The sequence below is a fragment of the Danio rerio genome, chromosome 10 (genome assembly GCF_049306965.1).
Source record: "Danio rerio strain Tuebingen ecotype United States chromosome 10, GRCz12tu, whole genome shotgun sequence".
NCBI lineage: Eukaryota > Metazoa > Chordata > Actinopteri > Cypriniformes > Danionidae > Danio > Danio rerio.
The window spans coordinates 1,460,001-1,474,176 of NC_133185.1; the positions used below are offsets into that span (position 1 = coordinate 1,460,001).

Genomic DNA, 14,176 nt, shown 5'->3' on the forward strand with positions numbered 1-14,176 from the left:
TTGAATGAGTGTGCAAGTGAATGAATGTATGTATGTTTGAATGGGTGTGTATGCATGTGTGTGTAAATGAATGAATGGATGTATATTTGTATGTATGTATATGTCAATGAATGAGTGTGTGTATGCGTAAATGAATTTGTGAATGAATGAAAGCATGTATTTATGTATGTGTGAATAAATGTATGAACTAATAAGTGAATGCATGTGTTTATAAATGTATGTGTGTGTGAGAGAGAATGAATGCATGTTTGTATAAATGAATAAATGTGTATGTATGTGTGAATGTATAAATAATTGTAAGTGTTTGTAAATGCATGTATGTATGTTTGAATGGGTGTGTATGAATGGATGTATATTTGTATGTATGTATATGTCAATGAATGAGTGTGTGTGTGCGTGTGCGAGTGTGAGTGTATGCGTGTGTGAGTGAATGTATGCGTGTATGAATGCGTGTGTGAATGAATGCATGCATGTATGTATGTATGAATAAATGAGTGTGTATGTATGTGTTAATGCATGTTTGTATCAATGTATGAATGAATATATGGATATTTGTATGACAGTATGAATTCATGAATGTATGTATGTGTGAATGCATGAGTGAATGTGTGTATGAATTAATAAATGTAGATGTGTGTGAATGAATGTATAAATAAATGCATGTTTGTATGAATGAATGAATGCATGTATGTACGTACTTTCCCCTTGCTCCACTCCATAATAAACAGCCCTACGGGGATTTAAACTGTCTCTGTGTCCGTGTGATCTCTCACCTGCAACAGTATGCATGAATATATGCATGTATGTATGAATGTATAAATGAATGTTTGCATGTATGAATGAATTAATGCGTGTGTGTGTATGAATGAATGTATGTATGTATGTTTGAATGAGTGTGTGTATGCATGTGTGAATGAGTGTGTTTGCATGTGTGAATGTATGTGTATGAATGAATGAATGTATATATGAACTAATGAGTGAATGCGTGTGTGTGTGTGTGTATGTATGCATGTGAATGAATGAATGTATGAATGAATGTTTGCATGTATGAATGGATATATGTATGTTTGAATGGATGTTTGTATGACAGTATGAATTTATGTATGCATGAGTGAATGCGTGTATGAATTAAATGTAAATGTGTGTGAATGAATGTATATGTGTGTATAAATGAATGAATGTATGCATCCATGTATGAATGAATAAATGAATGAATGCATGTATGTATGTACTTTCCACTTGCTCCACTCTATAATAAACAGCCCTACGGGGATTTTGTCTCTGTGTCCGTGTGATCTCTCACCTGCAACAGTATGCAATATATGTATGTATGAGTGCATGAATGTGTAAATGCATGTATGTATGAATGCATGTGTGTATGTATGAATGTATAAATGAATGAATGTATGTTTGCATGTATGAATGAATGCATGTGTGTGTATGTGAATGCATGTATGTATGAATGAGTGAGTGAATGTATGAATGCGTGTGTGAATGAATGATTGTATGTTTGTATGTATGTGTGAATGCATGTATGAATAAGTGTATGTGAATGAATGTATATGTGTGTGTGTGTGTGTAGGTATGTATGAATGTGTGAATGCATGTAATAATGAGTGTATGTATGCATGTATGAATGTGTGTGTGAATGAATGTATGTATGTATGTATGTATGAATTAATGAATGTATGTGTGAATGCATGAATAAATTTATGTATGTGTATGTGAGTGAATGAATGCATGTATGAATGTATGTATGTAAAAATGCATGTGTGAATGAATGAATGTATGTTTGCATGTATGTGTGTGTGTTAATGCATGTATGAATGAGATTGTGTATGCGTGTGAATGAATGAATGTATACATTAATGTATGTGTTTGTGATTGAATGCATGAATCAATGTATGCATGCATGTATGAGTTTATGTATGAATGAATGTATGTATGTATGAGTGGATGTATGACAGTATGAATTCATGTATGCATGTATGTATGAGTGTATGTATGTGTGTGTGTGTGTATGAATGTATAAATGTATGTATGTATGAATAAATGAATGTATAAATGCATGTATGTATGTTGTATGTGTGTATAAATAAATGTATGAATAAATGTATGAACTAATGTATGTATGAATACATGTGTGAATGAATGTATGAATTAATGAATGTATGCATGTATAAATGCATGTGTGTATGAATGAATGCTTGTATGTGTGTATGAACAAATGAATGAATGTATGTGTGTGTGTATGAATGAATGTGTGAATAAATGCGTGTGTGAATGAAAGAATGTATGTATGTGTGAATGAATGTATGTATGTATGTGTGTATGTATGCATGTGTGAGTGAATATATGTATGTGTGAATGCATGTAAGAATGAATGAGTGAGTGAGTGAGTGTATGTATGTATGTGTGAATGTGTGTGTGAATAAATGTATGAATGAATGCGTGTGTGTGAATGAATGAATGTATGTATATGTGAATGCATGAATGAATTTATGTATTAATGTATGTGTGTGAATAAATGCATGTATAAATGAATGAATGTATGTATGTTGGCATGTATGAATGAATGCATGTGTGTGTGTGCGTGTGTGTGTGTGTGTGTGTATGTGAATGCATGTATGTATAAATGAGTGAGTGAATGTATGAATGCGTGTGTGAATGAATGATTGTATGTTTGTATGTATGTGTGAATGCATGTATGAATAAGTGTATGTGAATGAATGTATGTGTGTGTGTGTGTTTAGGTATGTATAAATGTGTGAATGCATGTAAGAATGAGTGTATGTATGTATGCATGTATAAATGTGTGTGTGAATGAATTAATGAATGTATGTGTGAATGCATGAATGAATTTATGTATGTAAACATGCATGTGTGAATGAATGAATGTATGTTTGCATGTATGATTGTGTGTAAATGCATGTATGAATGAGTGTGTGTATGCGTGTAAATGACTGAATGTATACATTAATGTATGTGTTTGTGATTGAATGCATGAATCAATGTATGCATGCATGTATGAGTTTATGTATGAATGAATGTATGTATGTATGTTTGTATGAGTGGATGTATGACAGTATGAATTCATGTATGCATGTATGTATTAGTGTATGTATGTGTATGTGTGTATGAATGTATAAATGTATGTATGTATGAATGAATGAATGTATAAATGCATGTATGTATGTTGTATGTGTGTATAGATAAATGTATGAACTAATGTATGTATGAATACATGTGTGAATGAATGTATGAATTAATGAATGTATGCATGTATAAATGCATGTGTGTGTATGAATGAATGCATGTATGTGTGTATGAACAAATGAATGAATGTATGTGTGTGTATGAATGTATGTATGAATGAATGCATGTATGAATGTGTGAATAAATGCGTGTGTGAATGTGTGTGTGAATGAAAGAATGTATTTATGTGTGAATGAATGTATGTATGTGTGTATGTATGCATGTGTGAATGAATATATGTATGTGTGAATGCATGTAAGAATGAATGAGTGAGTGAGTGTATGTATGTATGTATGTGTGAATGTGTGTGTGAATAAATGTATGAATGAATGCGTGTGTGTGAATGAATGAATGTATGTATGAATGCATGTATGTATATGTGAATGCATAAATGAATTTATGTATTAATGTATGTGTGTGAATGAATGCATGTATGAATGTATGTATTGTATGTGTGTGTGTGTGTGTGTGAATAAATGCATGTATAAATGAATGAATGTATGTATGTATGTTTGCATGTATGTGTGAATGCATGTATGAATAAATGAGTGTGTGTATGCGTGTGAATGAATGAATGTATACATTAATGTATGTGTTTGTGATTGAATGCATGAATCAATGTATGCATGCATGTATGAGTTTATGTATGAATGAATGTATGTATGTATGTATGTATGTATGTTTGTATGAGTGGATGTATGACAGTATGAATTCATGTATGCATGAATATATGCATGTATGTATGAGTGTATGTATGTGTGTGTGTATGAATGTATAAATGTATGTATGTATGAATGAATGAATGTATAAATGCATGTATGTATGTTGTATGTGTGTATAAATAAATTAATGTATGAATAAATGTATGAACTAATGTATGTATGAATACATGTGTGAATGAATGTATGAATTGATGAATGTATGCATGTATAAATGCATGTGTGTGTATGAACAAATGAATGAATGTATGTGTGTGTGTATGAATGTATGTATGAATGAATGCATGTATGAATGTGTGAATAAATGCGTGTGTGAATGTGTGTGTGAATGAAAGAATGTATGTATGTGTGAATGAATGTATGTATGTGTGTATGTATGCATGTGTGAATGAATATATGTATGTGTGAATGCATGTAAGAATGAATGAGTGAGTGTATGTATGTATGTATGTGTGAATGTGTGTGTGAATAAATGTATGAATAAATGCGTGTGTGTGAATGAATGTATGTATGAATGCATGTATGTATATGTGAATGCATGAATGAATTTATGTATTAATGTATGTGTGTGAATGAATGAATGCATGTATGAATGTATGTATTGTGTGTGTGTGTGTGTGTGTGTGTGTGTGTGTGTGTGTGTGTGTGTGTGTGTGTGTGTGTGAATAAATGCATGTAAAAATGAATGAATGTATGTATGTTTGCATGTATGTGTGAATGCATGTATAAATGAATGAGTGAGTGAATGAATGAATGTATGTATGTGTGAATGAACAAGTGTATGTATGTGTGAATGAATTAATAAATGTATGTGTGTGTGAATAAATGCATGTATGTTTGTATGAATGCGTGTATGAATGAATAAGTATATGACTGTGTGTATGAATTACTAAATGTATATGTGTATGAATGAACGTATGTGTGTATGTATGTGTGTGCGATTGCATGTATATGTCAATGCATGTGTGTATGAATGAATGTATGTATGTATTAATGTATGTGTTTGTGAATGAATGCATGTATGAATGAATGTATATGTGAATGAATGAATTGATGAATATGTATGCATTGAGGCAGACCTGCTATTGTGGCGTGTGCATTGCCATGGAAAGGACTCTCTCACTGTAATCAACACTCACGTGCCGATCCGGGACAGCTGCTGCTCGTTGGGAGAGGAGCATCTAAAAGACGTCTTCATGGGAGACGGTAAACACACAGAGCCCTGCCCTGTTCTCTAACTGGGCACCCTGACTTGCATGGACCAAAAACTAACCGCCCAGCACATCGCAGTACACTTTCCCCTTGCTCCACTCCATAATAAACAGCCCTACGGGGATTTAAACTGTCTCTGTGTCTGTGTGATCTCTCACCTGCAACAGTATATATGAATGCATGAACGTATGAATTAATGAATGTATGTATGTGTGAATTAATGAATGAATGCATGTATAAATGAATGCATGGATGTATGAATGAATCAATGAATGTATGCATGCACGTATGAGTATGTATAAATGAATTTATGTATGTTTGAATGGATGTTTATATGAGTGTATGTATGACTGTATGAATTCATGTATGTGTGTATGAATGCATGTATGTACGTACTTTTCCCTTGCTCCACTCCATAATAAACAGCCCTACGGGGATTTAAACTGTCTCTGTGATCTCTCACCTGAAAATGTATGGATGCACGAATGTATGTATGAATGAATGAGTGAATGTATGAAAGCATGCATGTATGATTGTATGTATGAATAAATGCATGTACAAATTAATGTATGTATGAATGAATGAATGAACAAATGTATGAATGCATGTATGTATGAGTGTGTGTATGAATGAATGCATGAATATATAAATGAATGAATGCATGCATGTGTGAGTATGAATGAATGCGTGTATGTATGGATGAATGCATGTATGTATGTGTATGAATGTATGTATGTATGTATGTATGTATTGTATGTATGTATGACTAAATGAATGTATGTATGAATAAATGTTTTTAAGTATGAATGTGTAAATGTATGCATGTCTGAATGCATGTATTTTTGAATGAGAGAATATATAAATTCATGTATGTATAAATTAATGAATGCATGTATGTATGTATGTATGTATGAATGTATGTATGTATGAATGAATGTATAAATGCATGTATGTATGAGAGTATAAATGAATGCATGAATGTATGGATCCATGTACGTATGCATGTATGAGTAAATATGTATGAGTATGTATGAATGCCTGTATGAACTTATTGTATGCATGTATGAATGAATGAATGAATGAATGAATGTGTGTGCATGAGAGAGAGAGTGTGTGACAGTGCGAACAAGGTCTTGTGTAAAGTGTGTGTGAGAGTGCATGTGTATGTGTTAGTGTGCAAACTAGGGCCTGTCGGTGTGTGTGTGTGTGTGTGTGTGTGTGTGTACTGACCGCCAGACACACATCTCCTGCTGATCTCCCACAGGATCAGGCCGAAGCTGTACATGTCCGCCATGATGTAGGACTGGAAGTGGCAGCGGTTCAGACTCTCGTCCAGCACCTCTGGAGGCATGTAGCGTTTGGTGCCCACACGCGTGTTTGGAGGGATGTCCACTTCGTTAGTGTCACTGAACACACACACACCAACACACATAATGAAGTTTGCTGCTTTAACAAAGGTGCATTGTGTTTATTTACACAATGAACACTATAGTGTTGTTTAACAATTGTAAACATACGTGTGTGAGCAAGCGCATGTGTGTGTGCTTGTATGCATGAATGCATGTGTTTATGAGTGCGTGTGTGCATGTGAATAATGAGTGTTTGTTTGTGCATGTATATGTGTGTGTGTGCGTGCATGTATGTACTTGTGTGTGTGTGCATGCATGTGTGTGTGTTTGACCTGATGAACTTGACAGCGAGGCCGAGGTCAGCGATGCAGCAGGTGCTGTTCTTCTTGACCAGGATGTTTTTGCTCTTCAGGTCTCGGTGGGCGATGGCCGGTTTCCCCTGCGTGCCGAAGATCTCAGTGTGCAGATGGCAGAGGCCGGAGACGGCGGAGTACGAGAGCCGCAGCAGCGCGCGCGTGTCCAGCGTGGTGGACTTCAGGTAGTCGTACAGCGAGCCGCTCTCGTGATAATCCGTGATCAGGTACAGCTGCGTCCACGAGCCCGTGCCTTTAATATCTGCTGCGATGAAGCCTGAACACACACATACAGACACAAATGTACAAATGAATGTATGTATGAATGAATGAACAAATGTACGAATGCATGTATGTATGAGTGTGTGTATGAATGAACGTATGAATGCATGAATGAATAAATGCATGTATAAATGAATGAATGTATGAATGCATGTATGTGTGAGTATGAATGTATGTATGTATGTATTGTATGTATGTATGACTAATAGAATGTACGTTTGAATAAATGTTTTAAGTATGAATGTGTGAATGTATGCATGTATGAATGCATGTATTTTTGAATGAGTGAATGTATAAATGCATGTATGTATAAATTAATGAATGAATGCATGTATATATGTATGAATAAATGTATAAATGCATGTATGTATAAATGAATGAATGAATGCATGTATATATATGTATGAATGAATGAATGAATGAATGAATGCATGTATATATATATGTATAAATGAATGTATAAATGCATGTATGTATAAATGAACGAATGAATGCATGTATATATGTATGAATAAATGTATAAATGCATGTATGTGTAAATGAATGAATGAATGAATGCATGTATATATATATATATATATATATATATATATATATATATATGTATAAATGAATGTATAAATGCATGTATGTATAAATGAATGAATGAATGCATGTATATATGTATAAATGAATGTATAAATGCATGTATGTATAAATGAATGAATGAATGCATGTATATATGTATAAATGAATGTATAAATGCATGTATGTATAAATGAATGAATGAATGAATATATATATATATATATATATATATATATATATATATGTATGAATGAATGTATAAATGCATGTGTGTATAAATGAATGAATGAATGCATGTATATATGTATGAATGAATGTATAAATGCATGTATGTATAAATGAATGAATGAATGCATGTATATATGTATGAATGAATGTATAAATGCATGTATGTATAAATGAATGAATGAATGAATGCATGTATATATGTATAAATGAATGTATAAATGCATGTATGTATAAATGAAAGAATGAATAAATGAATGCATGTATATATGTATAAATGAATGTATAAATGTATGTATCTATAAATGAATGAATGAATGAATGAATGCATGTATATATGTATAAATGAATGAATGAATGCATGTATATATATATATGTATAAATGCTTATATGTATAAATGAATGAATGAATGCATGTATATATATATATGCATGAATGAATGTATAAATGCATGTATGTGTAAATGAATGAATGAATGCATGTATATATGTATAAATGAATGTATAAATGCATGTATGTATAAATGAATGAATGAATGCATGTATATATGTATGAATGAATGTATAAATGCATGTATGTATAAATGAATGAATGAATGCATATATATATATATATATATATATATATATATATATATATATATATGTATGAATGAATGTATAAATGCATGTATGTATAAATGAATGAATGAATGCATATATATATATATATATATATATATATATATATATATATATATATATATATATATATATATATATATATATGTATGAATGAATGTATAAATGCATGTATGTATAAATGAATGAATGAATGAATGCATGTATATATGTATAAATGAATGTATAAATGCATGTATGTATAAATGAATGAATGAATGAATGAATGCATGTATATATGTATAAATGAATGTATAAATGCATGTATGTATAAATGAATGAATGAATGCATGTATATATGTATAAATGAATGTATAAATGCATGTATGTATAAATGAATGAATGAAGGAATGCATGTATATATGTATGAATGAATGTATAAATGCATGTATGTATGAGAGTATAAATGAATGCATGAAGTTTTCAAGTAGTTGAATAGTTTTTTCATAGCTATAAGCGTTATGCTGTGTTCACACCAGACGCTGACGGAGCATCAAGCATGAGTGATTTACATGTTAAGTCAATGCAAACGTTCAAATAGACATCCTACGGCGCGATACGCGTGAATGACATGGCTCAAATGACGCGAATTACACGAATGGTGCGGTGCGAATGACGCAGTATGCACGAATTGAGCGTTTTTCGCATTTGACGCGTGTTTCGCACAAGTTGCTACCGTTTGAAAATTTGAACTTTAGTGGACATTCACGCTGCGTTAACCAATCAGGAGCTTGCTCTTGTGGGGGTGTGATTATGACGTAGCGCCAGTTGTTGGTGTCCCGGGGGAAAATTTCCATAGCTATAACCATTATAATTCTGCTAATAATTACGCCATAACGTTGCTATAAAACCCGAAACTAAAACTGAAATAATTTCATAATAATTAATGAATGAATATGAGCTGCATATCGAATTGAAGTGGCATTCCTATATTGGTGTAGATATAGACAGTGTGAGTGTACGAGTGTGTGTGAATGCGTGTCTCCTCACCCAGTATGTTCTCGTGTCTCATCAGGACGGTCTGGTAGATCTCGGTCTCCCTGAACCAGCTGGCCTCCTCTGTGGTGAAGAAGACCTTCACAGCCACCCGCTCGCCCCTCCAGCGGCCCATCCACACCTCCCCGTAGCGGCCCTTCCCGATCTGCTTCACCATCTGGATCTGCTTGGCGATGGTCCTCTGCACCTAAACCACACAGCGTTAGCATTAGCATTAATACCAGGCACCAGTTGCTCAAAAAGGTTACAATACACATGAAATCAGAACTAGCCGTATTGATGTTGTGAGCTCACATTGCTGAACGGTTCATCTGTGCTTGTCATTAAGAACAAAATAATAAATGTTTGTCCTTGAAAAGTAAGATTGAAATCTGATAATGCACTTCCTGTTTGTTTCCAGTTCAATTCTCAGATTGTGTCTGTCTGAGGTATTGGGTGTGGCTAACACACTTAACCACGCCCCTCCAGCTGTCAGTTTGACAGCAGCAGAGTGGTGAGCAGGAGGAGTCTGTTAGGCTGTAATAACTCTCCCTCATCTTTCTGAATGAAACGCCCACTTTACTACATCCAATCAGCTCACAGTAGAAAAAACAAGCCACGCCCACTGCATTCTCATTTAATATTCAGTTTCTCTAGGAAAAAATTATTCATGCTTTTATAACTTCTAGATTGGACTACTGTAATTTGCTATACTTTGGGAATAGTCAGACAACTCTATCCCACCTACAGTTAGTTCAAAATGTAGCTGCAAGGCTTTTAACTGGTACCAAAAATCATGACCACATCACTGAACTTGACTGAACATCAGTCTGGGGTGCGTTTAGCAAAACCACTGTTAGCCAACTAAGGTCGCAAGTTCCGTCGTTACAAACATGGTTTGTTGATTTGCCATTTCCCAAATCCGTCGCTCCAATGAACATTCGCAAACTGCAAACTTGAGCACTCGCAACTATACCTCTGGAGCTGTAGTTAGAAACAGTTCCTGGCTGTGTTCTATTCCCACTTATCCCCCCTAGGCCCTATTCATTTAGAACAGTCTAACATTTAAAGCTGGAATGAATCAAAATAATAAAGCATTAAGCTCATCTCTCTTAGCTGTAATTTGCTTTTAAAGTATTTCTACAGTTCAGTTTTGGCGATCTTCATGAATACATTTGTGCTCCCTTCGCAGTGCACTTTGAAAACATTGATGTCATTTTGAACACAGCCTCGTGATGAAAGCTGTAGGTGAGCTATTATTTAAAAGCGGAAGTTATGTTACGTCTCCAAAGCTTGTGAAAACAAAAAGCATACGTTAATTCTTTTAATTTATAGTGGGCTATTTATTAAGTATCTGTACTGTATATGACATGGGCCTGCTGGTCAGAACATTTCTGCAGCGGTTTAATGTCTCAAATTGTAAAAGTAGACTGTTCAAAGCATAAAAAATAAATAAACAACATCCTACTCAATAATAATAATAATTATCATCATCAACATTAATATTATTAATATTATTAAACTATGTTTTTCTAATAAATAATAGATATTACATTTAATTTCTTAATAAATAGCCTCATTATTTATGTATTTATTTATTTATTTATATATGATATTAGAATACGTGCTAGCTTTTGTAAATGATATGTTTTAGAATAGGGCGACGCAGTGGCGCAGTAGGTAGTGCTGTCACCTGACAGCAAGAAGGTCGCTGGTTCGAACCTCGGCTTAATGTTTTAATTAATGTATTAAAAAAAATATATATATATAAAAAATAAAATACACCAGTCGACATGGTGGCTCAGTGTTTAGCACTATTGTCTCAAAGCAAGAAGGTTGCTGGTTCAAGTCCCGGCTGTGTCAGTTGGTGTTTCTGTGTGGAGTTTGCATGTTCTCCCTACATTTGCGTGGGTTTCCTCCACAGTCCAAACACATGCGGTACAGGTGAATTGGGATGGCTAAATTGTCCGTAGTGTATGAGTGTGTGTGTGGAGGTTTTTCAGGAGATGGGTTGCAGCTGGAAGGGCATCCGCTGAGTAAAAACATGCTGGATAAGTTGGCGGTTCATTCCTCTGTGGCGACCCCAGATTAATAAAGGGACTAAGCCGACAAGAAAAGAATGAATGAAACTCCGCCGGTATATTTCAGCAGCTGATGTGTTATTTGCATCATCACTGGTGACAGGTAATGCTGTGGTCCTAAGATGCATCAATTATGTCAGGTTTCCACTTTTTCCTTGTACTCGAATATCAAAACGGCCCTCCGATGAATTATCAGTCACTGAAATGGCCCCCCGATGTGAGTTAGAGCCCCCTGCTTTAGAGTTTTTAATGCAACTGATGCTGTACAGTGATCACTGATTTAATATTGCTCCAGTTTATAAAACCAGTCTGTGCTGATTCTCACTGACAACCTAACAAAGAGACAATATGACTACAGTTAATGCTTCTACTGACAAACAGAGTGTGCTGTGTGTGTCTGACCAGCAGAGGGAGTCCGGATCCGCTGCCGGAGCTCTGCGACTGCTCGATCAGATCCTTCAGAGACTCTCCAGCAGGAATGAAGCTCTCGTCCTGCTCCAGACCCATACTGTAGCGCGTCTGTGTGCCCTGACGCCTGTACCTGACACACACACACACACACACACACATTTATATAAACACATGCACGCACATACATACATATAAGCCAGACACACATATACACAAACACGCCAGAAACACATACATAAACATAAACACACATTCACCAACAAACACACACACATACACGTGGACACAGACACACATTTGCACACACATGCACATGCACACACCCACGCACATATACACACATGCCACAGACACACACCAACAAACATACACACATGCACATAAACACACACATATGCACATATACACTAACAAACATACACACACACACACACACACACACACACACACGCACATGCACACACCCACGCACATATACACACATGCCACAGACACACACCAACAAACATACACACATGCACATACAAACACACACATATATGCACATACATACACACATAAACACAAACATTTACTAACAAACATACACACACATACACACATACATATACACAAACGCACATATACACAGAAACACATACACACACACACCAACAAACATACACACATGCACATACACACACACACACACATAAACAAACACACATTCACCAACAAACACACACACACACATACACGAGCACACACACACATTTGCACACACATGCACATGCACACACCCACGCACATATACACACATGCCACAGACACACACCAACAAACATACACACATGCACATACAAACACACACATATATGCACATACATACACACATAAACACAAACATTCACCAACAAACATACACACATGCACATACAAACACACACATATATGCACATACACACACACATAAACACAAACATTCACCAACAAACATACACACATACACATATACATATACACAAACGCACATATACACAAAAACAAATACACATATACACACACGCCAGACACATACACATCAACAAACATACACACATATATACAAATATATATATATATGCACATACACACCCAAAAACACACACATTCACCAACAAACTTACACAAAGACACACACACACATACACATATACATAAACGCAAATATACACAGAAACAAATACACATATACACACACATATCAACAAACATACACACACACACACACACACACACACACACAAACACGAACACACACATGCAAATACATACACACAAACGCACATATGCACAGAAACAAATACACATTACATACACACACACACAACAACAAACATACACACATGCACATACACAAACACACACACACACGTACACAAATACATATACAAACGCACATATATCCACCAGAAATACATACACATATACACACACACGCCAGACACATGCATACACACACACATTTGCGCACACACACTCACATATATACACACATATATATACATGCGCACACCCACGCTCATTCTCACATACACACACACATACACCAACATTCACCAACACACACACACACATATTTGCGCGCACACACACACACACATACATACACACACACACACACACACACACACACACACACACACACACACACACACACACACACACACACACACACACACACACACACACACAGACACAGAAACCATAAATAAGAGTCATGTGGTAAAGTGACCATGAGGATGATGATGATGATGATGATGATGATGATGTACCTGAAATAACAGTAGAACATGATGACGCCCAGTATGATGAAGGAGAGCATCGCTGAGATGAGCAGAGCTGTGTAATGAACGCTGCTGTCCACATCTGAAGACAAACACAACACACTTCAGTCACACACACACACACTCATCTGCACATCAACAAATCACTCATCCACTCAGACATCCAGCACTACAATTACAGTCATTCATTCATTTTCTTTTCAGCTTAGTCCCTTTATTAATCAGGGGTCGCCACAGCGGAATGAACCGTCAACTATTCCAGTATAAGTTTTACACAATGG

At 35.1% G+C, this 14,176-nt stretch overlaps 1 protein-coding gene and 1 long non-coding RNA gene across 6 annotated transcripts in view; one reads left to right on the forward strand and one right to left on the reverse strand.

The window, feature by feature from the left end:
- wu:fl22h07 overlaps window positions 1-748 on the forward strand; it is an 11,668-nt gene extending 10,920 nt beyond the window's left edge. The window contains exons 2-3 of the long non-coding RNA XR_012386054.1: window positions 1-334; window positions 412-748. The exon at window positions 1-334 is cut by the window's left edge and continues 514 nt beyond it. This is a non-coding gene — a long non-coding RNA (wu:fl22h07). The remainder of the gene's footprint in view (window positions 335-411) is intronic.
- Window positions 1-14,176, reverse strand: part of bmpr1bb (bone morphogenetic protein receptor, type IBb) — a 115,331-nt gene that overhangs the window by 2,452 nt on the left and 98,703 nt on the right. For 3 of the 5 annotated variants that reach the window (XM_073913438.1, XM_073913439.1, NM_001145996.1), the window contains 5 exon segments: window positions 13,884-13,977; window positions 12,082-12,220; window positions 9,614-9,806; window positions 6,868-7,165; window positions 6,417-6,592 (listed from right to left, as the gene is read on the reverse strand). In XM_073913438.1, coding sequence (XP_073769539.1) covers window positions 6,417-6,592; window positions 6,868-7,165; window positions 9,614-9,806; window positions 12,082-12,220; window positions 13,884-13,977 — 900 coding nt within the window. 5 annotated transcript variants of the gene reach the window in all.